The sequence below is a fragment of the Puma concolor genome, chromosome D2 (assembly GCF_028749965.1).
Source record: "Puma concolor isolate L17-30 chromosome D2, mPumCon1.1.hap2, whole genome shotgun sequence".
Lineage (NCBI taxonomy): Eukaryota > Metazoa > Chordata > Mammalia > Carnivora > Felidae > Puma > Puma concolor.
In genome coordinates this window covers 8,166,029-8,191,226 of record NC_141677.1, presented here as the reverse complement: position 1 = coordinate 8,191,226, position 25,198 = coordinate 8,166,029, and the positions used below count along the sequence as shown (strand labels likewise).

At 44.3% G+C, this 25,198-nt stretch overlaps 1 protein-coding gene across 2 annotated transcripts; it reads right to left on the bottom strand.

Moving 5' to 3' along the window:
• Positions 1-390: 390 nt before the first annotated feature.
• On the bottom strand, positions 391-20,133 carry LIPM (lipase family member M). Of its 2 annotated transcripts, XM_025914990.2 has the most exons (9): positions 19,795-20,133; positions 16,759-16,876; positions 11,895-12,093; positions 10,710-10,819; positions 8,301-8,437; positions 7,288-7,434; positions 5,951-6,022; positions 4,398-4,469; positions 391-878 (listed from the first exon to the last, which is right to left on the bottom strand). In XM_025914990.2, exons 1-9 carry the CDS (start codon positions 19,939-19,941, stop codon positions 609-611), a joined length of 1,272 nt encoding a protein of 423 aa, XP_025770775.1. In that variant the 5' UTR covers positions 19,942-20,133; the 3' UTR covers positions 391-608. The 2 variants fall into 2 exon arrangements, with proteins under 2 accessions (XP_025770775.1, XP_086535668.1); XM_086679542.1 differs by lacking the exon at positions 4,398-4,469 and having other exon boundaries at positions 19,795-20,094.
• Positions 20,134-25,198: the final 5,065 nt, after the last annotated feature.

Sequence of the window (25,198 nt, the reverse complement as noted above, 5' to 3'; positions counted from 1 at the left end):
TTCCTTCCTTCCTTCTCTCCTTCATTCCCTCCCTTTTCTTTCTCTTTCTTCTTTCTTTCTTTCTTTCTCTCTCTCTTTCTTTCTTTCTTTCTTTCTTTCTTTCTTTCTTTCTTTCTTCAGCTCAGCTTCCTGGAGTAGTAGTATGTCTCTACAGCAATAAGGTGAAAATGTCCAGCTTATTTTGTCAAGGTTACAACAGTCCAGAGATTCAAGACCTCTGTCTCTGTCCCGATCAGTCATTTTACTTGACTGGTCCAAATAGATGGCTTATAGAAGAAAATTAACATTTTAAGGGGCTCTCTCTGAATGACATAGAAATCCTAGATAACCTCTAGCGGTCAGGTAAAATTTACCCTTCAGGATGGTAGAATATGACACATGAAACCTATGTTCACCCAATCAATATTTTAATTAGCTGATAAAAATTTAAATGTCAGTTTTAGTGTCAAATATAGGAAATCTCAAGGAATATGTACTATATCTTTGTCCTCCCTTCTCCACCCCCCTACTCATATGGTGGGTTTTCAATTCTGGAAATCCTTAAAATCCTCCATTTAAGGGTTCCCTCTTCCCTGAGGCTTTTCTGAGACTTGTCAGTGTCCACGGTTTCACAATCGGATGCCACACACTCCCTGGGAAAAGCTGGTTTCTTCCTGCTTCATCAGGTGTATGATTTCATTGTACACACGGTGAGGAGCGTCCAAGCCCCAGATGAAGTCCACATGTGCCCATTCAGGAATGTTCTTATGGTAGATGAGATTGGTCACCTCGGCCAGCAGTGTCTTCACATCCTCTGGGTTTGAAAGCCAGTCCTGACCCCCCGTCCACATCGCCGTGGGGACCGTCATGTCTCTAACTTTGTACCTTACAGGAGTTGGCTAGAAAAAAAGAATGTAGGTAATGTTTGGGTTTTCAAGCTCACAATTTATGTTTCAAATAAACGATAAAAATATGCCACGTGTGGGGCGCCTGGGGGGCTCAGTCGGTTGAGTGTCTGACTCTTGATTTCGACTCAGGTCATGATCTCATGGTTCCTGAAACTGAGTCCAGAGTTGGGTTCTGGGCTGATGGCTCAGGGGCCCGCTTGGGATTCTCTTTCTCCCTCTCTCTCTGCCCCTCCCGCACACTCTCCCTCTCTCTCTCAAAATAAATAAATAAATAAGCTTTTGAAAAAAAAATATGCCATGTGTTGTGAAGAAAGGTGCTCGGGCACCCGCAGCCAAGCAGAAATTCATCAAGAATTTCTGTTCAGCCCCTGCTTGAAGGCACAGTTGGTTAACCTTGCTGGGCCTCAGTTTCTTCATCTGGGAAATGGGGATGACACCTGTAAAAACTTAGGAGGTTAAGGGAGAAACCATGTAAGTTGGCTTCCACTTTAAGCATTAATTTTCCATTACTTTTCTTCCTATTAATGAATACTTAACACACACATTATCTTTGGAAGATAATGTTCCTGTCCTTTTAAAGGATGATTTCAGAAATTTCACAAGGCTAGAGGGAAATTTTATATATATATATATATATACATATATATATATTATTTTCAATATAATTATATATAAATTTAAATATAATATATTTTAATATAAATATATATTATATTATATGTATATTATATATTATATATGTAGAATATATATATGTATATATATGTATGTGTATATATAATATAATAATGTATGTGTGTGCATATAATATACACAATAATATGTATATATATGTATGTATATATATACATATATATACACACATATATACACACACGTACACACATATATGCACACACATACGTACGTATATACATGTACATACATACATGTACATACATATGCACACATATATGTACATACATACATATATACATGATTCTATAGAGAAAGGCAAGAGATTGGAGCCTCACTGAGAAGTCCTTGGAATCTTCACAGAGACTTTCTGGAATAACAGAAAGCCCTTGAGGCAGACCCAAGCTCAAAACCTGGGGAAGTCAATGGCACTGGAACGCAGGTAGTCTGAACCAGGCGAGGTAACAATTAGAGCCCGGTTCCGGTCTTCTATCACCCGAAGAAAAGTATCCAGGATTCCTAACTGATACTTTTCCTTTGTCAAGACGTGCTTCCAGATCATACTGGCTGTCCGAGCCCTGAGGTTGATCAAGCACCTAGAACTCTGCACAGTGAAGTTGAGGCTCATTTCTTCTCAGGAAATCCACTGTGGAGCCAAGGTGTCAACCCAGGCAGTCCTGGTTGACTCTCTGGGGCTTTCTAAGAATTGACAGTTCTGGCCTGAGACTGTGATTTAGAATAAGAAATATATATTTGGTTTCCATCCCCATTTCTGGCACAGAGCTCCTAAAACCCTTGGAGTTTACCAGGTGATAAGAGCCAACAAAGTGTCTTTTGTGAAGTTAATGAGCTGACTTTTGGACTTCACCCAAAGATGGGGGCTGGCCCCCCAGTGGACACAAGCAGGTGAGGGCTGGAACTTTCAGTCCTGCCCCCAGACCTCCAGGGAGGGGAGAGGGGCTGGAGACGAGTTCCATCGCCAGTGGCCGATAATTGAATCAATCCTGCCTATGTAAAGAACCCTCTATAAACATCCTACATGGTTGGGGACCTTCCTAGCTGGCGAACACGTGGAGATTTGGGGAAAGTGGCATGCTAGGAGAGAGCTGGAGGCTCTTTGCCCCTTGCCCACAACCTTGCCCTATACAGCTTTTCCATCTGGCTATTCCTGGGTCACTGTCTTTTGTAATAAATGGGTGATCTAGTAAGTTAAACGTCTGTCTGGTTTCTGCTAGCCAATCCGGCAAATTAACAGAACCCAAGGGGAGGGTTGTTAGATCTTCACTTTATGGCTAGTCGGTCAGAAACACAGGAACAACCTGGGCTTGAGATTGCCATCTCGCTGGAGGGCACGCTCAGCAAATCGAGCCCTTGATCTGATGCTGTCTCCAGGTAGTGCCCGAATGAAGTTAAATTGTAGGACCCCAGCTGGTGCCCGGAGAACTGCTCGTTGGTGGTGAGGGATCTCCCCGCGCTCACACACACACAGAGGAATTGAGTGATCGGAACTACCTTCTATAGCCTAACTTCGACACAAAAGGTCGGAGCATTCTATGGTGCCATTAATGCATTTTTCTCTTTTACGTGTGAGAACACTGAACTGAATTCGGGTCGAACTCCAAGGTGCTGTGATTCTACGACACCTTTTTGGCACGCGTGTCTTCCTTTCCTTTCCCTGACCATTTCTAGGGCCTATGTTGCACACGCTGCTTTCTCTGGAATGTAAAACATTTATGTTGATAAAACTATCTTGAAGCTAGACTGCTTTCTCCAAAGGCATGTTTTAGGAAACAGTGAAGAAGGACCTAACAAAAGGTAACTGATGGCTGTGATGGAGAATATGCTGGTCAGGGCGCTCCCAGTCTGTCCCATTTCTCGGCTTTTTACATCTAGACCCTCAGAGGCTGGCCTCTATCGGGCTCCCTCTGGCTCTATGTTTGCATGGTCAGTATTTGTTTGCATTCACACAGAAGCCAACCAATAATCTTCAGTGGGGATTTCATGCTCAGAAGAGTATCCTAGTCCCTTCGGACTTTCCACAACTGTTAATTTTATCCTGTAGCATCGACTGTGCATTTTCTTAGGTAATGCAATAACCTTTCGTATTTTTCACTTGCAAATTACAGATTCATTGCCAGTGTGACCAGCGGGACTCTTAAGGGTTATCGAGTCCACTTAACTTTTAAAGACGGAGACATGGGGGTCTGCGGAATCAAAAGCAGCTCGCCCAGGACCACACAGAGGGTCGTGCAAGAGAAGGACCCATGGGCATTGAGTGAAGCAGCCTGACCCCTGCCATCTTCGTTCATGGTTTTGTTTTTTATTTTTATTTTTTGATCCTGAAAGGATCCTTCTACCGACCACCACAGACGACACTCTTCCCTTCACTAAATCTACCCTGTTTTGCTCCTTAGAAGCCCAAGTGCCTTCTTCCCGGAGGCAGCCTCATCGAGAAAGTTCTGCTACTCCATCATGAAAGCAGGAGGCCTCTTGGCTAAGCCGTGAACTTCTCTAGTTTCTTTTTTTTTTAAAGTAGACTTCACACCCAGTGGTGCACAACGCTGGGCTTGATTTCACTCATGGCCCTGAGACCAAGACTTGAGCTGAGAGCAAGAGTCTGATGCTTCACTGACCGAGCCACCCAGGTGCCCCTGAACTTCTCTTTTCAAATGGAGTCAAGCCCGAATTGTTAGCTGCTGGCCAAATTCTCATATTTTATTCCCGCCTTGACAAAAAACAAAAACAAAACCAAAACAAACAAAACAAAACAGAAACCCTGCCGCGATCACTTCCCTCCCGTTTATTGCCAAAACAGGATGCATTTGATTTTCTTACCTGATTGCCTTTCTCCAGATTTTTGGTCTCGCTCCCCCAGTCAAACGCCCGGAGTTCCCCAGAGTTCACTGCCTAAAAGGAGACAAATGGACATGGCCTTCAAACGCACCAGACGCATCTGCTACCACCGTCTGTAGTCAGGAGGGAACTGGAGAACCAAGGCTGAGGCTGCTCTTCCATTCGGGGCTAGGATGCTTTCCGGGAAAGCGTAAAGGCAAGAGTGAGGCCCTTTCGGGGAGAAAAACGTACCCGGAAAGCACTTGCCACGTTGTCCTACAACTGCAGGAAGTGCATGCCCAGAGCAGCCCGTGTGCAGATGGCTGTCCCGCAGGACCAGCCGAGAGCGCCCCCTAGCGCTCGCGGTGGGGTGGTGCTCGGAGAAGGCGACCGAGGTACAATCCAGGTCAGAATTCTTCTTTGCTTTTGATAATAAAGTCTCTCTCCCGCCCCGCTACCGCCCCCCGCCCCGTACACACACACACACACACACACACACACACACACACACAGCAATGACCTTAGAAGAACAATCTGACTAGGCTCTAAATCCTTGGAGAAACAGGACCCATGTTTATGGCTTTTAAAGGTCCTCATCATATTCTTAAAACTTTCTGCTTGCAGTAGGATTCCTCTGGGATTTTTTGTTCAACAAAGTCGTAGTTTTATTTATTTACGTGTTCCACGAAGTGGTAGTTGCAGTAGATGAGAATCTAAGGTTAACCACGCTCTAGCTTTCTGTCTTTATCTCCGTCCTTCCTCTGACAGCCAGTCTACGTAGACTCTGCAGTACGTCTCTAACGAGCAATATTAGGTGTGGTGCTTCTCCAAGTGTGAAAGGCTAATCAGCATCCACACGGTCCGAGAATCAGTTCTGAGCGATCCGAGATCCACCCGCGGCCCCCAGAGACAGTACATGTGACTGGTGATCCGGACCCTCCCGTCTGTGACTGTCGGTGAAGTCAGCAGCACAAAGGACTCCTGTGAAAACTTCTTGGGGCATTTAGGTCCTGCCTTCACATTTTTATTACCACTTGACCGTGCTGCTGGAGGAGCCGAAAAAGAGAATGGAAACGTGATCTCCAGCCTCATCTGTGACGTGTCCAGGGACAGAGATAGGTCTCTCTTAGACCATCTGAAGTCACATTCTTCAAAAAAAATGTTTTTAGTGTTGATTTAGTTTTGAGAGAGAGAGGGAGAGAGAGCTTGAGCAGGGGAGGGGCAGAGAGAGGGAGACAGAATCTGAAGCAGGCTCGAACTCACAGCTCACGACCTGTGCTGAAGTCGGATGCTTAACCGACTGAACCACGCTGGCATCCCTGAAGTCACGTTCTTAAGGTCCACCCAAGATTCCTTGAGCCATCTCCCTCCCATCTTCCCTCCCATCTCCTGAAAAGATTCACTGCTCTAGATTAAATCCACAGTGGAAACAGCATTGACAGGATCACGTTTCCTGTTGGAATACATGTGAAATAACACTTGCGCAGTCAAAAGGACATCCTTCGACTACTTCAGACAAGACGCACAAAGACCCTCAGCCAAGGCGACGTTCCTACCTGGCTCCAGTGTAGGATATTTTGCACAGACGTCCCGGCGGGCGTATGCGCCACATACACGTTTGCTCGGCTCTGTAACAAAGCACGAGTGGTTTGTGGGGCGTGGGAAAACTCACGAGATGTGCACCTTGACAAGACCACATCTCCAGGGGGTCAGAGGAAGACATGGGAATATCGTTAGTTTAGCAGCAATTATCTACGAAACAGACATATACACATGCACATAACTTTTAAAAATGCCACTAAATGTATTCTCAGGCACCTGTATTTTTTCATCTGAGAACAGCTTCTCCTTAGACATCTGACTTCTTCTAAAAGCTTGACTAAGATAATTAAGCATGAGGGCTCTAGAACCGGGTCTGTATTCAAATCCCACCTCTGCCATTCAATTTGGGAGTTCTTTAATGCATTATTTATTTATTTAATTAATTCTTTAGGTATTTAATGCATTAAGTCTCAGGATACTAGTCTATAAATGGACGTATTGATAATACCTGTCTCATAGGGTTATTATAGGGAATCACTTAGCCTGGCATATAATAAATGGTAGCTATTAATGATATTATTAATAAAAAAGGGAAAAAAATCTTTAGGAGTGAAAGACGTATGCCCCCGGCTGCTGGGAGCGTGGCAGGCAGACTGTTGGACTTCCTTGGAGTTGGGGGAGGGGGGGCGTCCCAGTTGCAGAGAGCTGTCCTGCCCAACGTCTCCCCCGGTGACATCTGTAGTAAGTGATGGGTTGAAGCGGGATTATAAAGACCAACCCCTTCACTCTGACTTGGGACAGCTTGGAAGGGTCATCTGATATTCACATCAACCGAGGTTCCCACTGAGACCCCATAGTGACTTGACGCTCTCAGTCTACTGAATCCTGCTTCCTTCCCTGCCCTGGGTGCCATCCCAAGGGTCTCACTCCAAATCATTCTGCACACTAATCTCCAACTCAGATGGTGTTTTCTGAGGAAACCTGCCAGCGACCCCACCAACGGTGGCTATGCCTAAGCTGAACTGAGATTCCAAGACGTCCCCTTAAACTACAAACTGGAAGGACCTACGGAGAAAGAAGAGGTGTGTGATGTCTGGCAGTTAACTTACCTCAGTAGAGCTGCTCTCACACCTGTTCCATCCATAATCTACGAAGTTAATATCTAGCAATGCCCTCACGTCAACCTTGACTCAGCCCGTGTTGAAGTATTTTCTGCGTGTTAGTATGATTTGAAGAAAACCAAATTAGTTGGTGTATGTCATTTCTCTAAGCCTGCCCTGTAGTAGCTCACTTTCAGGGACTGAGACCGATCACTCCTAGTGGAAACAGGATTTATTAGGCTCCCACTTACCATGTTCATATTGTTGGCATTAAATCCTCCCAGAAGTAACATGACGTTGCTACAAATCTGATCAATAATCATCTGACCACACAGGTAAATAACAAACTGTCTGAAGAATCTGGTCTGGTACAGAAATTCTTTTTTGCCAAACAGCCCCTGTAAAAATATGAAATGGGGTAGTAGTTATTACATTAGAGTTCAAAAGAAGTGAGTCTAATTTAAAAGCATACAGATCTTCCTCAACTTATGATGGAGTTATGTCCCCAATAATACCCCATCATAAGCTGAAAATATCCAAAGTCAACAATGCACTTAATACACTTAAACTACTGATATCATAGCTCAGCCTAGCAGACCTTAAACATGATCAGAATGCTTACATTAGCCTACGGTTGGGCAAAGTCACCTAACACAAAGTCTATTTTATTTATCTATTTATTTTAAAGGAGATGTAAAAATATTTATGTATTTATTTTGAGAGAGAGAGAGAGAGAGTGAGAGAGAGAGAGAGCACACAAGCAGGGAAGGGGCAGAGAGAGAGAGAGAGAGAGAGAGAATCCCAAGCAGGCTCCGCACTGTCCACATGGAGCCCAATGTGTGGCTCAAACCCATGAACCGTGAGATCAAGACCTGAGTGGAAATCAAGAGTCGGACGCTTAACTGACTGAGCCACCCAGGCGTCCCAACACCTATTTTATAATAAAGTGTAATTTATTGGGTACTGCGCCGAAAGTGACAAACAGTGGCTGTGTGGGGACAGAAGGGTGGTAAGTGTATCATTTGTTGACCCTCGTGACCCTGTGGTTGCCCAGGAGCTGTGGCTGCCGAGAAAGGATCATACCAAATGTCACTAGCCCAGGAAGAGATCAACATTCAGAATTCAAAGTATGGTTTCTAGTGAATGCTTTCGCACCGTCATAAAGTCAAAAGATCATTATGTCGATTTTATATTCTGCGTGTCGTGGCAAATCGGGTTGGAGACCCTTCTACACAGACAGGAAGTTCTCTGAGGACTCACATACCTTGATCATCATATCCGGCAGCAGCAAAAATTTGGTGCCAGGACTTTTGGCGTGTTTGACAGTGGCTATGGGTGCTAAAGCAAAATACATTTTGATTTTCTGAGCCAGTTCTGGCATGGTGGAAAAAGCAATAAAGCCTACAAAAGAAGAAATACGTCAGTGTGGATATTGAAACTCCTAAAACCCGTAAAATACTGATTTCACTCTGGTCAAGTTATTTCAGGAACTCCGTGCGATGGTGTCTTAACCATCCCAGGGAAATACAAGCTCCTTAAAAGGGGAAAACACCAGCCGCCAAAACACCTCTGTGTCCCCTAAGACATCTTGCAAACACTTTCCAACTAGTAGGTTCTCATTACATTACCGAATGGACCTATTGAGTCCAATAGCACGGACTCTGAGAACATATATATGTAGAGGGAAGTAACTGTGTGCTAGACACTTTTCAGGGGACTTTTGTAGCTCTTCCTTCATTTAATTCTGACTCTTGCGAGGGAGGTATTGAGGCAAATCTCTGCTTTACGGTGAAAGAGGTTGAGCGTTAGAGAAATCACCTTGTTTATTGGTAACGAGCATGTTCCGTAATATAATGGGTGTTGGGAGAGCAGGGTTTACGCTGGTCTCCTTGACTCCTACCTTTTCTGGAGCCCAAACTGTAATGTAATCTAAGTTGTCTCGTGAACTGGGTTTCAACTCTTATTTTTGTCACAGACTAGGTCTGAGACCCTGGCTAGCCAGTCCGTGCCTCGGTTTCGCTATCTATGAAACAGTCCAAATTACCACCGTGTAGGGGAGATCTCTGTGGAGCCTTGGGGAGAAAAAGGGGCCTTTTAAAGCCAGGGCAAGGTCATGGAGTTTGAAATACTCTGTGCACTCAGATATTTGCAGCTTGAGCGGTAGGGGGCAGGGCAGACGGAAACCAGTATCACGTGACTTCCTCCCGTCCCCAGAAGGTGAGTATTCACGAAGAGCACTTCCTTCTCAACTTCTCCCTCCCTGTGATTAGGTTTGCCAGCCACAGGCCAAGACAGGTTCAAGAGTAACTCACTCGTAGCTTTTGCCCTCCCAGCTGTAGGTCCTATCGCAGGACGGAGCTGGAACGCCATTAAACTGTAGTCCAGCTTCACTGTGACCCTCTCTGAACTCCCTCGAATGTCAAGTTTGAGAACTCCCGCTAACTTCCCCCAGTGATACTTCTCTTCCTGCAAAGCAAGTACAAGTTTTCCGTAGGAACAGCTCCATGGTTGACCACTAGGAGAGTCCTGTGCTTTTTTGGCCCCCTTTTTCTTCTCGAAATAGCGTTTGGCCTCATCAGTAGCACCTTGGTCTTAATGTCACGCTGGACGATTTGCGTGTAGAGAAGAGAAAATCTCAAGGGCCTCTGGACATTAGAGCAAAGGCAGGCACTAACACCCCAACTTTCTTTCTGAGAAGTGTGTGGGGAGACGGGAGCGTCACCGCAACCGGTTAATGTTGTTGAAAAATCCAGAGGAGAAAACGTGGAAGTCAGACTCTTCATTGGCCAGAGAGCACCAAATAAAAAGAAGCCCACTGAACGCCTGCCCCGAATTCCAGGAGGTGCGCTTACCTGCCTTCTCAGAGCCCCATACCCTGGCCGTCACCTTCGGGTTTGGCTCGGGGTGAAGGCAGAGCTCTCTCAGCCCTCCCGGGACAGCCTTCCCCTCACGGCCTGCGCCGGGCCCCTCCTGCTCTCCCCTTGTCCTGATCTAAGCCAAACACACTTTTCCTACTGGTTTCGGTCTGAGACGAGGCGGGAGGCCGCAGACTGCACTCCCGTCTCCCCAGTAGATGACCTGTATCCCGCAGGGGCCGTGCGTTACGGTCTTTCGCAAGTGCAGCGAATGCAAGAGGACAACAGCACAAAATTCCAGGCGTTGTCCTTCGAAGGAAAGGATAAAGACCTGGATAAACCCCCCCATCACTGCTGTCCGTAGCGGGACGACAATGCTTGCTGTGTATTGAATTGCAGGTACGCTCTGGGCCAGAAACGGCTCTGAGACAAAATCCCTGCCTTCCCAGACCTTGTATACATTACCATTGAATAGTCCAAACTACCTCTAACTCTGTTAAGAAGGAGTGATTATCACCATCTTACAGATGAGGAAACCAAGACCCGAGAGGCTGGATAATTGGCTCAAGGACATTCAGCTACGAGGCCCCAGAGCCAGATGTGATCTAACTCCACTTCTGTCCGCCTCGAAAGCCCTGGCTCCTTCTACTACACCACAAGCTTCTCTCAGCTCGATCCCTGGTTTCCCACAACCCTCGGAGTGGGAAGAGGATGGGGTCAGTTTTGAGACGCACGTCGGATGACAGATCCCAGGCAGAGCCACGCGCACCGTATGCCCGCATTTCTGACTGTACAAACCTGCTTTCCTTCGAACCTACCCATGGTAGTGCCCTGTGAATAGCCGACGTAATAGATCTTTTCCTGGCCGGTTTTCTGCAAAATAAAGTTTATGACTGCAGGAAGGTCAAACCTAGCCATCTCATCATAACTATAAGGGGGGAAAAGACAAAGTTACATGAAAAATTACAATCAGAAACGACAAAAGCAGCCCCGGGGTTTACAAACAAGCCCCCGAGGCGTCATCCCCACCGGCCTGTTACTGTGCCTCTCACAACCCTCAGAGTGGACTTGTTTCACACCCGGGACACATGGGGGCCTCTGGGGCCACCAGCTATTTGCACACTGCTGTTTTCTCCAGATGTGATCGCAGAGCAGTAATCATCTTCCGTGGATGTTTACTGAGCACATGACATACCTCCCAGTGGAGGTGTCCTGTTACACAGTAGAACAGCACAGGGCCGTGCACATTCATTTGTATGGAAAGGACTGAAAATGCTGCGGGGCCCTTCTCTGATCACATGGATAAAGAGCAGGTTGAAAGCCAATAGGTACTTTAAATAAAAACATTAAAAACCTTTCGTGAGAGTGTGAGATATGTATCAGTTAAGTTGATGGTCCCTAAGACTTCATGATTTCCCTCATATCTTTTTTTTTTTCTTTGAGAGAGAGAGAGAGCACGAGAGCATGAGTGGGGAGAAGCATAGAGAGAAGGAGAGAAAGAATCCCAAGCAGGCTCCGTGCTGTCAGCACAGAACCCAGTGCGGGGCTCGAACTCACAAACTGTGAGATCATGACCTGAACTGAAACAAAGAGTTGGATACTTAACGGACTGAGCCACCCAGGCACCCCGAGTTTCCCTTATGTCTTTAATGTTGCCTGATCTCATCACTTTCTGGGTATCAGTCCTTGTCATTACTCAGGGGGGAGTTAGCCCCAGGATGTGCATCTACAAGGAAATGGACCTACATCTTCTCTCCTCCCAGTCTCAACCGCCTGACAACAACCACCACTTTTAGCCAGACCCACCTTCTACTTGGGAAACCTGATCTTCCCCACTCCTCCCCCCAAAGCACCCCTAGTGAAACTAAAACAATTGAGGGACATCACGGTAGGATATTGATGAGCCAACCAAGGTAAATTATCCAAATGCTAGAAGCCATATTCTTTATCCAGTTCTCCCAAAGACATCCATGTCCGCCTCCACTCTCAACACTGTCGTATACCTGAAAGCCCAGAACTCATCTTGGTCAATGGAGAGGGTCTTGTGTTTCCGAGACCAGGTGTTTCCCCGGCTGTTCCCCAGCCACACGTCAAAACCAGCATCGGCCAGAATGAAGCCCAGGCTGTTGTTGGGAAGGTTGGAAATCCAGTTGCTGGCGTCTCCAAGCAGGCCATGCTGCAGGAACACCACAGGCTTGGAACCTACACGGGAGAGAATTTCAGCCATGTGAAATGTTCTCCACCTTTCTTGTTACCCTCTAGGGTGTAAGGGCTTTCAAGGTCAAAGGACCTGTGTTCAAATTTTGATTTAGCTGCTTGCTAGATGGATTGTGTTGGTTGGTCACTCACCCTCTCTGCTTCTTGATTTCCTCATCAGAAGAGCAGGATTTTTGTTATGATTAAGTAAAATAGTGCACAAGGGGCAGATGGGGCCATGCCGGGCATAGAGAAGAGATCAATAAAGTTCAGCGTCCATCGTGGTCTTTGTGTAGTTTTTACTATCACTAGATGTGTCTGGGCACCACAGAGGACATTGGAAGTGTCCTGGAGGCAGTATAGTATCATGATTAAGATAATTATGTAATGACAAATATAATGATCTATCATATACTTTTAAATGTATATATAATGTATTATTATAAAATTATATATAGATGTATGTTTCACATATACCGTATATGTAATGGTTTAATGATTATGGGCCCTTCATGTCAAAAGGATTCATTAGCCAGCTTGAAGAAGTTCCCACTTCTCAAATATGGGAACATTTGAGACTCAAAATAAATAATGATAGCAATAAGTTATATCCCAGTGAATACATTAAGAATGCCTAGGACTATATTGATACCCATCAATAAAAGAATAAACAAATAATTAGAGAGGGAAAGAAAAGCTCTTACTTACAGTAAAATATCAATAAATATGGAAAGATTGATGGCCTTATAAAATCATCAGGGGATGCTAAAATCAGTGGGTAAAAGTTCAGAGAGATATAGTATATTTACATTATCTGAAAGTATCTCCTCAAAAATTATTTGTTAGTTACAAAGGGGAAAATGTTGGATTCAGAGTAGAAAACCTGACAGGCTCTACCTTAACAAAATTGTTAGAAAGCTAATATCGCTAAAGGGAACAGGACCAGTCATTTATGCCATTCACAAACATTAACTCAAAATGTATTAAGACTTAAATGTGAAGCCTGAAACCATAAAATGCCTAGAACTAAACATAGGGAAAAATCTCCTTGACATTAGTCTTGGCGCTGATGTTTTTGGATAAGACACCAAAATCACAAGCAACAAAACCAAAAATGAACAAGTGCGACTGAGTCAAACTAAAAATCCCCTGCAGAGCAAAGGAAACGCCCTCATAGTGAAAAGATAACTCACAGAATGGGAGCTAACATTTGCAAACCATGTATCTGATAAGCAGTTAATATTCCCGAATAAAAAGAACACGTACTACTCAATAGCAAAAAAAAGCCAATCTGATTGAAAAATGGGCAAATGATCTGAAAGGGCATTTTGCCAAAGGCGACATACGAATGTTCAACAAGCACCTGAAAAGGTGCTCAACATCACTCATCGTCAGGGACATGCAAATCAAAACCACAATGAGCTATCACCTCACAACTGTTCCAATGGCTGTTATAGAAAAGAAGGAGCAACCAGGACGTTGAGAACATTGGGGAAAAGGGAACCCTTGTACACTTGGGTGGTAACATAAATTGCTACCGCCATTAGGGAAAACAATATGGAGGTTCCTCAACAGATTAGAAACAGAAGTACCAGATAAACCAGCAACTACACTTCTGGGTATATGTTCAAAGGAAATAAAACCAGTGCAATCTCAAAGAGATATCTACATTTTCATGTCCATTGCAGCATTAAAAGATTGGAAACAACCTAAGTATCTGTTGACTGAGGAATGCATAAAGATGTGGTGTGTGTGTGTGTGTGTGTGTGTGTCTAATTTAGCCATTTGTGACAAACATGGATGAAACTAGAGGACATTATGCTAAGCAAAATAAGTCAGGCAGGGAAAGACATACTGTATAATGTCACATATATGTGGCATCTAAAAAAAAAAAAGAGTTGAACTCCTAGAAACAAAGAATACAACAGTGGTTACCAGGGACTGAGGGGTGGGGGAAATGGGCTAATATTGGTTAAAGGGTACAAGTCTTCATCTATAAAATGAGCAATTCCTGGGTAGCTAATGTATAGCAGGGTGGCTATAATATTAATAGTAATATTAATATGAAGGTAATAATAGGTAATGTCAATAATATTATCAATAGGTAATAGGTTATATCAATAACATTGTCAATAATAGGTAATATCAAGCTAATAATACTGCATTTGCTAACAGAATAGATCTTAAGCATTCTCACTACAAAAAAAAACCATAAGTAAAATAAAATGGTAACTCTTGGGGGTGATGGATGTGCTTGCTAATTAACCTGCTTGTGGCGATCAGTGCATAATGTATCAGAGCAAACCATCACACTGTGCACTTTAAATATATACAATTTTGTCAATTATGCATCCATAAAGCTGGGGAGAAAAGAAGAATATTTTTTAATAAAGCGAGTATCACCAGTATCGGGACAAGCCGTTATCACGTGCTCCAAAATATGACACATTGAGGGCACACCTCTGCTTCTGTGGCATTCCCCCCAAAATGTATAAGCTGCATCCCATCATGAAGAAACGCCAGACAAAACAAATCAGAGAGCGTTCTGTAATAACTGTCCAAAACGCTTTTAAAAAATGTCAAAGGCAAAGAGACAAAACCTGAGAAATTGGTTCAGTTTATAAAGGAGAACCCCCCCCCCCCCAAAAAAAAAGAAACACAAAACATGACAACTAACTGTGGCATACGACCCTGGATTAGATTACTGACCAGGGATAAAAGCAAATATAAAGGACTTGGGTATAACTGACATAATTGTAATATGGGATATGCAGTAGGTAATAACATCAATCATTCAATTTCCTACCTTTTGAGAAATGTGCTGTGGTGAGAGAAAAGAACATTTTTAGTGAAGGCGATCAGGATACCACCTAGCCTCCTAGGGGATTTTCTCCTCGAAGAGGCCAATAGAAGCTGCAGAAACAACACTGGCCACGAGAGGGGAGTATTCTGCGTCAACTGGACCCAAAAGGCAGGTGGATGCACTGAACTCCAAACTCGCGTGTGACGAGTGAACAGTCTAAGTAAACAGGATGTGAGGAAACAAATTCCATTCAAGAATGGGGACTGCAGGTGATTCGTGAGCTTAGGAACTGCCACAGTCACTCGATCGCTCAGAAGAGCTGTGCCTGGTTTACGTCCTAGGATTAGCGGGGCTTGGTGAGAAGTTCTTTCTGCAACTCCCGGCTACTTGTTTATTTGTATAAAATTCATTAAAATCCATTCACTCAGTCCACGTATGTTTATTGGCATCTAGAACGTGTGTGGCACTCTTTTAGGCACTGGCTGTGTAGCCTTCAACAGAATAAAGTCCCAGTTCCCGATGAGTTTACATTCTGGTTGGGGGAGACAGATCGTGAATAAGTAAATATCTATCCCACCAGGTGACAGGTGCTATAGGGAAAAGGAAGCAGGATAAAGCAGTGAGAGCCTGCTAGGTGGCAAAGGGCTGCTATTTTGAAAAGGGTGGTTAGGGAAAGAAGGTGATTGAGAGGACCTAAATAAAGGCCCCGGGCAGACTGTGTAGCTATCTGATGAATTAGCGGTCCAGAGGGAGCATGGTTAAGTTCAAAGGCACCGAGGTTGGGGCATGCTGAAGATATATCAGGCAGGGTTGTGCAGCTGGCTTAAAACAAGTTGGTTTTCAAAAAGCTGCACAAGTGTAAGTTGCAATAAAACAGAACCCTAAAGCCTGTTCACACCAAAGACAATAGCATTCACCCAGCCTTCCCTGGTTCTAGTTAAGAACGTGGGCTAGAGCGGCAGACGGATCTTGATTTGAGTGTGGGTTTTGCAACATTCTAGCAAGTGCTAGCACAGGCTTTCTGGACAAGTTACTTAAGCTCTGTGAGTGGCAGTTTCTTAGGAGTATTGTGAAAGTTAAATGAGACGAATGCAAATAAAACACATAGCCTTGTACCTGGCGTTTAGAAAGAGCACAATATGAAATTATATTATCTGTACTCATCACAAATAATGTAGTTGCTGTTATACACGTAGGGCTAGAGTATTCAAAGGAACAGGGCCAAATGGAGGCAGAGGGTGGGCACACTTTCATTGGTAAGGAACGCGAATTTTTTAAAAACCAGCATGAGCTGAAAATCCCATATACAAAGAATGGGATTATATGAATTGTAGAAAGGTCTAACAAATTGTAAATGTACACGTGTTGCCTGAGTTTTAAAAAATTTTGGCGAGAAGTTGGGCAATATCTCAAATACTTAAAGTGCTGTTTGGATGGGGAATAGAGTGTGCAGGGGTGGGCGTGAGATGCCATATTGAAATTTGCATTCTTCATGAGCAGGGCCTGGTGTGGTCTGGTCAAGAGACTGTCAGTGAATATTCTAGAACGTCTATATAAAAGGAGTTTGGGGATGGGTTATATGCTAGCAGGGGTCAAGAAATGGACCTTCCTGGAAGGTGTTTTTGTTTTTGTTTTGTTTTTTTGTTTTTTAGGCAACCACTATGTTTCTTTGAGATAATTGGAGATATATGGATTAATGGAGTGGTTGTGATGGAGATTATGGGGGGTAGTGAAGCTATCTTTTGACCCGAACAATGGGCTCCAGTCTGTAACAAGAACACAGGCTCCCCTCTACACACCCAAATCACAAGGAAGTCATTCCTGTAAGGAAGGCTGCCATATTGGAGGGGCATGGGGGTGAACCATACCTGTCTTCTTAAGTTTCGTTAGGCCTTGAGGAATTCTGTTAACAGAAAGGATATACCCATCTTCTGTCACGACTTCATACTCTTCCCAGGGATAGCCTTGATGTTGGATGATTTCACTCTAAGGAAAAAGCACAGTGTCTTTTGAGTTCACTTCTGTATGGCTATACTCTCAATAGTTCAAAAGTACTAAGTAGATTCCTTGACCTGGAAGATGTGGACAAGACGTCCCTTCTGTTCCCTAGTTAAGCATGTTACCTTAGAAAAACTAGCCACCAACACTAACGCCAGCTTTCTTTGCCTTTAATGTGGAGAACGGACCAGAACAATGGTTCTCAAAGTGTGGGCCCTGGACCCAAAGCATCAGCATCACTTGGGCACTTGTTAGAGTTACAAGTGATCCGTTTCCCTCCACAACTATTGAATTGGGAACTGGGAGGGATTTGTGGTTTAACGAGCTCCTTCGGAAATTCTGATTCACCCTAATGTTTAAGAACCACTGGACCAGAATACTGATTCCAAAGCCTGAGTGGACATCAGGATTATCTGGGGCACTTAAATGTACGGCTATCTGGGCCCACTTCAGGTTAGGGATCAGTTAATTCTAATGCAGTCAATGCGGGCATCTGTCCCAGGAGAGCTTATGAGAACCCTTAGACCATGGAATTTCCTAAGGTTCTTTTCAGATCTAAAAACCACAGACTCAGGACACCTAGGTGGCTCATCCAGTTGGGCATCTAACTCTTGGTTTCAGCTCAAGTCATGACCCCAGGGTCACGGGATTGAGACCTGGGTCGGGCTCCGCTCTGGGTGCGAGACTGCTTAAGATTCTCTCTCCCTCTCTCTCTGCCCCTCCCCTGCTCATGCTTTTTAAAATACAATACAATAAATACAATAAATACCATAAATACAATACAATAAAAACCACAGACTCAAGAACATTTTTAGGTCAAGGATCCCTCGGTGAATTCGAGGAGAACTATGAAAAGGAATACACACATGGACACACAAACACGTTTTTGTGTATACTTTCAGGAGTTCCTGATTTCTTGTTGCCTGTGTATGGACCCCTGTTTAAGGACCCCTACTCTACACAGTTATCACATGTAGAAGGTCTTTGTGAAATACGAGGCTTCAGAAATCTGCTCCGTATCTTCACTATTCCTACCCACTGTCATTACCCAGAGGAGGGAATTATTTCTATCAGCTGCTGCGTTAAAAGGACCGATAGAGGAGAAAGCCGGGACTGAAATGCCCAGCGTAGTACCTGAGGAAAAGCCTAGTAGTGGAGAGAAAGTCCCTGAGGTCCCACTGCTTGGCTTTTAATCTTGGTTTGAACACTGATACACAAACTAGCTGTACGATCTTGGGAAAGTTAGTTAACTTGTCCTTGTTCCTCAGTTTATAAACCTATAAATGAGGTATGCCCATGGTTTATACTCCATGGGGTTCTTGCAAGGAATGTGAAGAGATAGTGCACATATAACACTCACTAGATTACCTGGCACATAGTAGGTGTTTAATGCACATTAGCGACTACTGTAACTAAACATCACGCCCACCCTCTCAAGTAACTACTATTCATTTTGCAGACGTGAGGTTAAGAGACCTTTTTTTCAGAAAAAACTTCCTGAATTCCCTGGATTGGGTCCCCCTATTTTATGTTTTCTTCTTTGATTTCACTGCTCTTGTCATTAGCAATTGAGTGTCTATTTTCCCTGCTGGACGGTATAGCTCCACGAACTAGGGTCTTTTGGTATCCTTAGATGTCTGTAACCTAGTGATTAGCACATATCAAGGGCCTAATAGGTGCTCAGTTAACACCAGCTAGAAAACCACACCCATGAAGCCAGCTGTCTACCAAAACATAGGAGAGATTATATCCGTGTGAATCAGTATACGGAATCAAATCCGTTCAGACTCCGAACCGCTTATATTTCATTTCTTTGAATCGAAACCAGTAATCATATGAATTTCCTACTTTACTTTGCCTCTCCATTCATGAACTCTCAATGGCAGAGTTGGGTTCAATGGATTTTAGTATTAGGGCTCCTAAGGTCCCAAGGGCGCCCGGCGCTGGGCACACCCAGTGGGTGAGGCCAGGGAGACCGGCTCTGTCTATGGCTGGAGAGATTCCCTCTAATTACTCAGAGGAATGTGTGTGGGACCTTCGCCGGGCCAGGAGGGAGGAAGGAGCCTCTCCTCACCTGGGAGGGTTCACTGTGCAGTGGTTAGAGTGATGAGGCTTGTGTTCGGGCAGGCCTGGACTGAAGTTGAAGCTATGCTGCCTGCCAGTGGTGTGGCCCAACGGATGCTCCTCATAGCCTCTTTATTCTGTTTCTTGATTTGAAATACGGGGATGATCCTACCTACTGCAGGGGGGCAGTGAGGAGGACACGGCCCCTCTGCCGTTTTCATGACAGTATCTGCGACGGGATACGCACAACTTGATGAGGGGCGCTGCTGAGCTCAACTAAGAGCTCGAAAGTGAGCTGAAGACTTCTCTGGGATGCTTAAAAAGTCGTCACGCCGTTCATGAGTTCTACCCCTGTCTAGATTTCCTCCGGGCCCTCTTATTGCCAGCCAACCGAGTGACCAATCCAAAAGAGGGTAAGGAGAATAGACCAGAACGGGCACAGGATGTGACGAGGAGCAGGTGTCCTGACAGTAAGGAGTGAGAAGCGAGACCCTTCTGATCCACACGAGATGGCAACAATCAAGGGTCTGGGTGTGGCTCAAGATACCACAGTGGTTTCTCTGCTCCTAGAACGAGCCTAAGAATCCAGGAAAGAGTTAAGTTGTGCTCCAAGCAGAAGGATTAAGCCACTCGCCCAAATTCACTGAATTTGTTCAAGGAGAATGCAGGCTTACTCACTCACTGGCTTTCTTCCCAGTACCGTGTACTGGTCCATGATTACGCTCTGCCAGCAAAAGTCACGACCACACATAAATATAATATATAATGCAGATAATACGCAGTGCAAAAGTTAACGTGGGAGCCACGTCATTTCCCCCCAAGCGTGGAAAATGCCAACTTACAATATTCATGAATGCTTCTGGGTCCGCTGCTTTAGTCGGCATACCTCCCGAATTCACGTTTCTTTGGAACAAATATGCCACCACAATCAGAAGCCACATCTCCGTCCTGTGTGAGACAATCCACACTCTTGACAAGAGTTTTGACATGATCCAACATCTGCACGTGTGTTTTTTCCCGGCAATGGAACAACCGGTTCTAATGTCAGAAGGATCTGGAGGTTTAAACACTGTTTCCTGAGTGTCCCATCTAGGATGCTTCCCCCAAATTCTGAGACAGATTCAACAAGCTTGATTGATAGGAAGGAAAGAACACCAAGTGGACTGGCAACGTGGCTGAGGATGTCCCAATGCCACCAGGCTCCTCCTACCGCTCACACGGCTCAAACTCACCAATCCTCACCTTCTAGGTGTGGGGAACTTTCTTTGATGCAACCTGGAATTATGTGCACGTGATACGGCCCATAAAACCCCTGTTCTTCATCATCAGGAAATAAGAACCATAGGGAAGATCATTTTTCTTTTATTCCTAGTTTTTTTTTTTTAATGTTTATTTATTTTTGAGAGAGAGAGGGGTGGGGGCAGGGGCAGAGAGAGACAGAGACAGAATCTGAAGCAGGCTCCAGGCTCTGAGCTGTCAGCACAGAGCCTGACATGGGGCTCGAACCCACGAACCGCGAGATCATGACCCCAGCCAAAGTTGGACGCTTAAGTGACTGAGCCACCCAGCTGCCCCCCCCCCCCTTTTCTCCCCTAGTTTTCAATCTCTCTTCCAAGGGTGGCATCCAGTCTGCAGAACGCATTACAAGTTTTGATAGCCACCTTCTAGGGTTTCAATGATCGGTCCTTTTATTGAAGATCAATGTAGCTTATAAGGAGTTCTATTTAACATGTCAGAAAATTACAGGACATTCCCTCTTTTTTAGTGATGAGTGAGATCATTGGTTGGAGGAAAATGCATCTTCCACGTTTAGACCCTTTTTTAATGTGGCTCCATTAAATAGACACGTGAAAAAAGTTTCATGTGGGGTCGTAACCACTGGCTAATTGCCGAGAGATTAATCAGATGGATACTTGGTAATTAAATCGTCTCCTATAACTAGAATGAGTTGCAGCCTAGTTATTTGCATGAGCTAAATGTCCCAGTTTGAGGTACTGTGTGGTCACGCGAACCCCTCCTTACCTTACTATTGTTTGAACGGGCCAGGAGGATAGACGTGCTGTCGTTTTGAGAAAGAAGGTGTTCACATGTCAGAAAAAACACCTTATTTAAAGTCATATATTTCTTTACCCCTACATTAGCTCCTTAGAGTGGAGCAGAGAAGCAGACTAACTTACAGCCTTCTGGAATGTGGCTGGCCAAGGAGCCCAGGCCAGAACAGGACTGATGGGTCTGTGAGAAAGTACCACCCACAGTCTGGGCCTCACCCAAGCTGGGCCGGCTGCACAGGTGCTGTGGGGGAAGCCGGAGGCTCTTATTCAGACCCACCTCAACATTCCCACCAGGCCGATCAGATGCTCGCTAAGGAGGGGCCCTTTGACCTAGTTCAGGACAGCAGGGACAGCCGTCTAGCTCTGAGGATCCCCGTGTCTCCAGTACCCTCTGCACTCACTCTCCAGTTCTGCAGAGCCAGAGTCTGGCTCTCCCATCGCTGCCCTTTTGGGACTTCTCGATGTCACATAGCTAGAAAAAAAGACAAATCTTTTGTTTTTAGAAATGCGAAGGCATTAGATGATTGGCCAACGTTACCTAGGTGGGTTGTGGTAACACCAGAACTGACATTCAGGTGTTTTAATTTATTGGTGAGTGTTCCTGATGAATGGGAAAAAAAAAAAAAGAAGTGCCATATTTCAGTGTCCTCTTGCCCATTCAGGGACAAAGCCTCACCACCATCCGAAGAAATGACATCAGTCGCTGGTAATTGGTAACTGGTCTCTTTAAAACATTCTCTCCCGGATTTGAGATTCAAAATTGTTCTGTGATTTCACTATAAGTTGGGAAATCTACTCGCATTTGCTCCAATATATTCGGGTAAGATCAACTCCCACACTGGATTAATTAACTTGTGAATATCACACAGATTTATTAATAAAAGAATTGATGTCTCTTCAGAATGAATCCTATGTTTGGGGTAGTTTTGTTTTCAGCCTTTATTCACTGTGTCCTCCGTGGGTGTGAACAAGGCAGAGAAAATACAGTTCAATTTGGCTACCAAATTCTCGGGTGACTTTTAGGAGCCTACAACTGTCATTTTGGAAGCAGGTAAATGACATTCTAAATCCAGCTGAAACAGCTACATTTTGAACAAATGTGATATAAGTTCAGTTCTTCCCCATTCCAGAATTTTGACCCCATGAGCAACTTTTAAACATGGAAAGCATCAGAAGCATTAGAAAGAGAGATGGGGGTCCAGCTGTTCCAACGTGACCTCCAACTTGGAACTGTTTATCCCCGGAGATCTATCTTCAAGGGTTTCTATCCTCCTTTCATCCTTTAAATGGGTTTTTATTGTGTCAGTGCATAAAGACAGAGCATCTGCAATACTCCGCCATCTTGAAACTAAGAAAATGGGTCTCTCCCAACGTACACTACGTGCAAATCAATTAAATATCAAAATTACATAAAAGCAATGGGTCTCATTCAGTAAAAAGTGAATAAGGAATCAACATGTAGCCTTCTCTGAAGATGTCGTGTGTGTAAAAACTGTAAAAATGGAAACAGTTATACAAAACAGGAGAAAACCCAAAAAAACAGAAAACACACAGGAACACAAGAGTAAAAAAAAAAAAAAAAAAAAAGGGAAGATGAAAAAAAACAACAACCCTCAAACTGGAAGAGAAATCCTCTTTTCTGTTTGAGTTGTGGGTTAAAGGGCTTTCAACTTAGAGCTGTGTTCCACAGTTCCACTCAGTTGAACTGAGTCTTGTTACAACAGTTCCTTCAGGTTTTACAAGCTGAAGCCCTGAGTCCAGTGGAGGCTGAGCTGTGGGATCTATCTGAAGTCTGAGTCTGTGCTCTGATCAGAATCTCTCTGTGATCAAACATCCGGAACTTCGAACTCAGGCCTTGAACTCAGGCCTGATCTCTTCCTCTCTCACCAAGAGTTATCTTCAAGGACACTCCAGGCCTTCAGGCAAATGGCCTTTTGGCTTATCTACTCTCCCGGTGGGTCAGACATGCCCGAAAATATGTTTCTCATTTTGAAATCAACCAATACCTCTCAGCTATAGTAATCAGCATAGGTTGGCTCCTTTTTTTTTTTTTTAAGAAAATAGAAATTATTTTAAGTTAGAATAAAGTTATTAAAATCTAAAATAAGTTGTAGTTAAATTAAAAAATTTAGAGTTTGCAGGGCACCTGGGTGGCACAGTTGGTTAAGCACCAACTCTTGATTTCGGCTCAGGTCACGATCTCATGGTTTGTGAGTTTGAGCTCCAAGTCGGGCTCTGCGCTGACAGTGTGGGGCCTGTTTAGGGGTCTGCCTGTCCCTCTCTCGCTGCCTCTCTCTCTCTCAAAACAAATAAATAAACATTAATTTTTTTTAGAGTTTGGGAAAAATGTTTAAAACATGATTGCTAAACAAGACAACAGAATATATTTAGGTTTATGTGAGACACAAGGAAAACTACAGAGTTTTAAAATACCAATTGCACAATATCGTGCTGGCTGGGTAAACAGTGGGTTAATTTCTAAAACCAAATATACAAGCCCTAAAAAAAATTTCCCTAAGCTTTTGTTTGTCCGGGAGAGTATTTATCTTGCCTTCCTTTCTGAAGGACGACTTTGTGGGTAAAGCATTCATGGTCTGCAGTATCTTTCATTAGCGCATTGAATGTCTCGTCCAGCTCTCTCCTGGTCTGTAAGACCTCTGCCAAGACATCCACTGATGGCTTTGTGGGAGCTCCCTTATATCAGATCATTGTTTTCCTCTCACTGCTTTAAAAATTGCCTTAGATTTTAGGCAGTTTTATTATAATGTATCTTGGGGAAGATCATTCTGAATTGAAACTTTAGAGTGACCTAAGAGCTTCATGAACCTGGTCATCCAACTCTCTCCCCAGATGTGAGAAATTCTCCATCAGGATTTCTTTAAAGTTTATTTATTTTGAGAGAGAGAGACAGAGAGAGAGCAAACAGGGGAGGGGCAGAGAGAGGGAGAGACAGAATCCCAAGCAGGCTCTGTACTGTCAGCACAAAGCCTGATGTGGGTCTCAAACTCATAAACCATAAGATCACTACCTGAGCTGAGATAAAGAGTTGGATGCTTAACCGACCAAGCCACCCAGTTGCCCCTCCACCAGGATTTCTTTAAAAAAAAATTTTTTTTTAATGTTTATTTACTTTTGAGAGACAGAGACAGGGACAGAGTGTGAGTGGGGGAGGGGCAGAGAGAGGAAACACAGAATCCCAGGCAGGCTCCAGGCTCTGAGCTGTCAGCACAGAGCCCGACACGGGGCTTGAACTCAGAAACCATGAGATCATGACCTGAGCTGACGTCGGATGCTGAACCGACTGAGCCACCCAGGCGCCCCCTCCACCAGGGTTTCTTTATTTTTTATTTTTTAAAAATTTTTTTTAACGTTTATTTATTTTTGAGACAAAGAGAGACAGAGCATGAACAGGGGAGGGTCAGAGAGAGGGAGACACAGAATCTGAAACAGGCTCCAGGCTCTGAGCTGTCAGCACAGAGCCTGACGCGGGGCTTGAACTCATGGACCGCGAGATCATGACCTGAGCCGAAGTCGGCTGCTTAACCGACTGAGCCACCCAGGCGCCCCCACCAGGGTTTCTTTAAATAAGCATTCTGCTCCTTCCCTTCTTCTCCTGTCTGGATTCCAGTGATGAATATGCTGTTTCTATTCATGTGTCTTATAAGGTCCTATAGGCTTTCTTCTTTCTTTTGTAGTTATTTATTTTTTATTTTTTTAGCTTTTGCTCCTCTGAGTGGATAATTTCAATTCATCCGTTTTCAAGCTCACCTCTTTTTTCTTTCGGTTGTTCAAGTTTTGTTCGAATTCTTTGTTGGATTATTCAGTACAGCCATCGTGTTCTTTAGCACCCAAATTTCCGTTTGGTTCTTTGTTATGTTTTCTACCTGTTGAACTTCCCATTGAGCTCCTGATACCATTAAATTGCTACCTGTGTGTTCACTTTTTGCCCTCTGGGTATCTTTACAAGAAGCAGTTTTGAATTCTTTGTCAGGCAGTTCCTGGATCCCCATTTCGTTGGGGCCAGTTATTGGAGGGGCACCATATTCCTTTGGTGGAGTCATGTTTCTCTCATTCTTCATGATTGCCGTAGCCTTGGACAGGTGTCTGTTCATTGAAGAAGCTGTCACCTCATTCAGACTTTGTGAACTGCTATTGGTGAGGGAAACTTTCGCCTGTGGAGGGAACATGCTGTGAT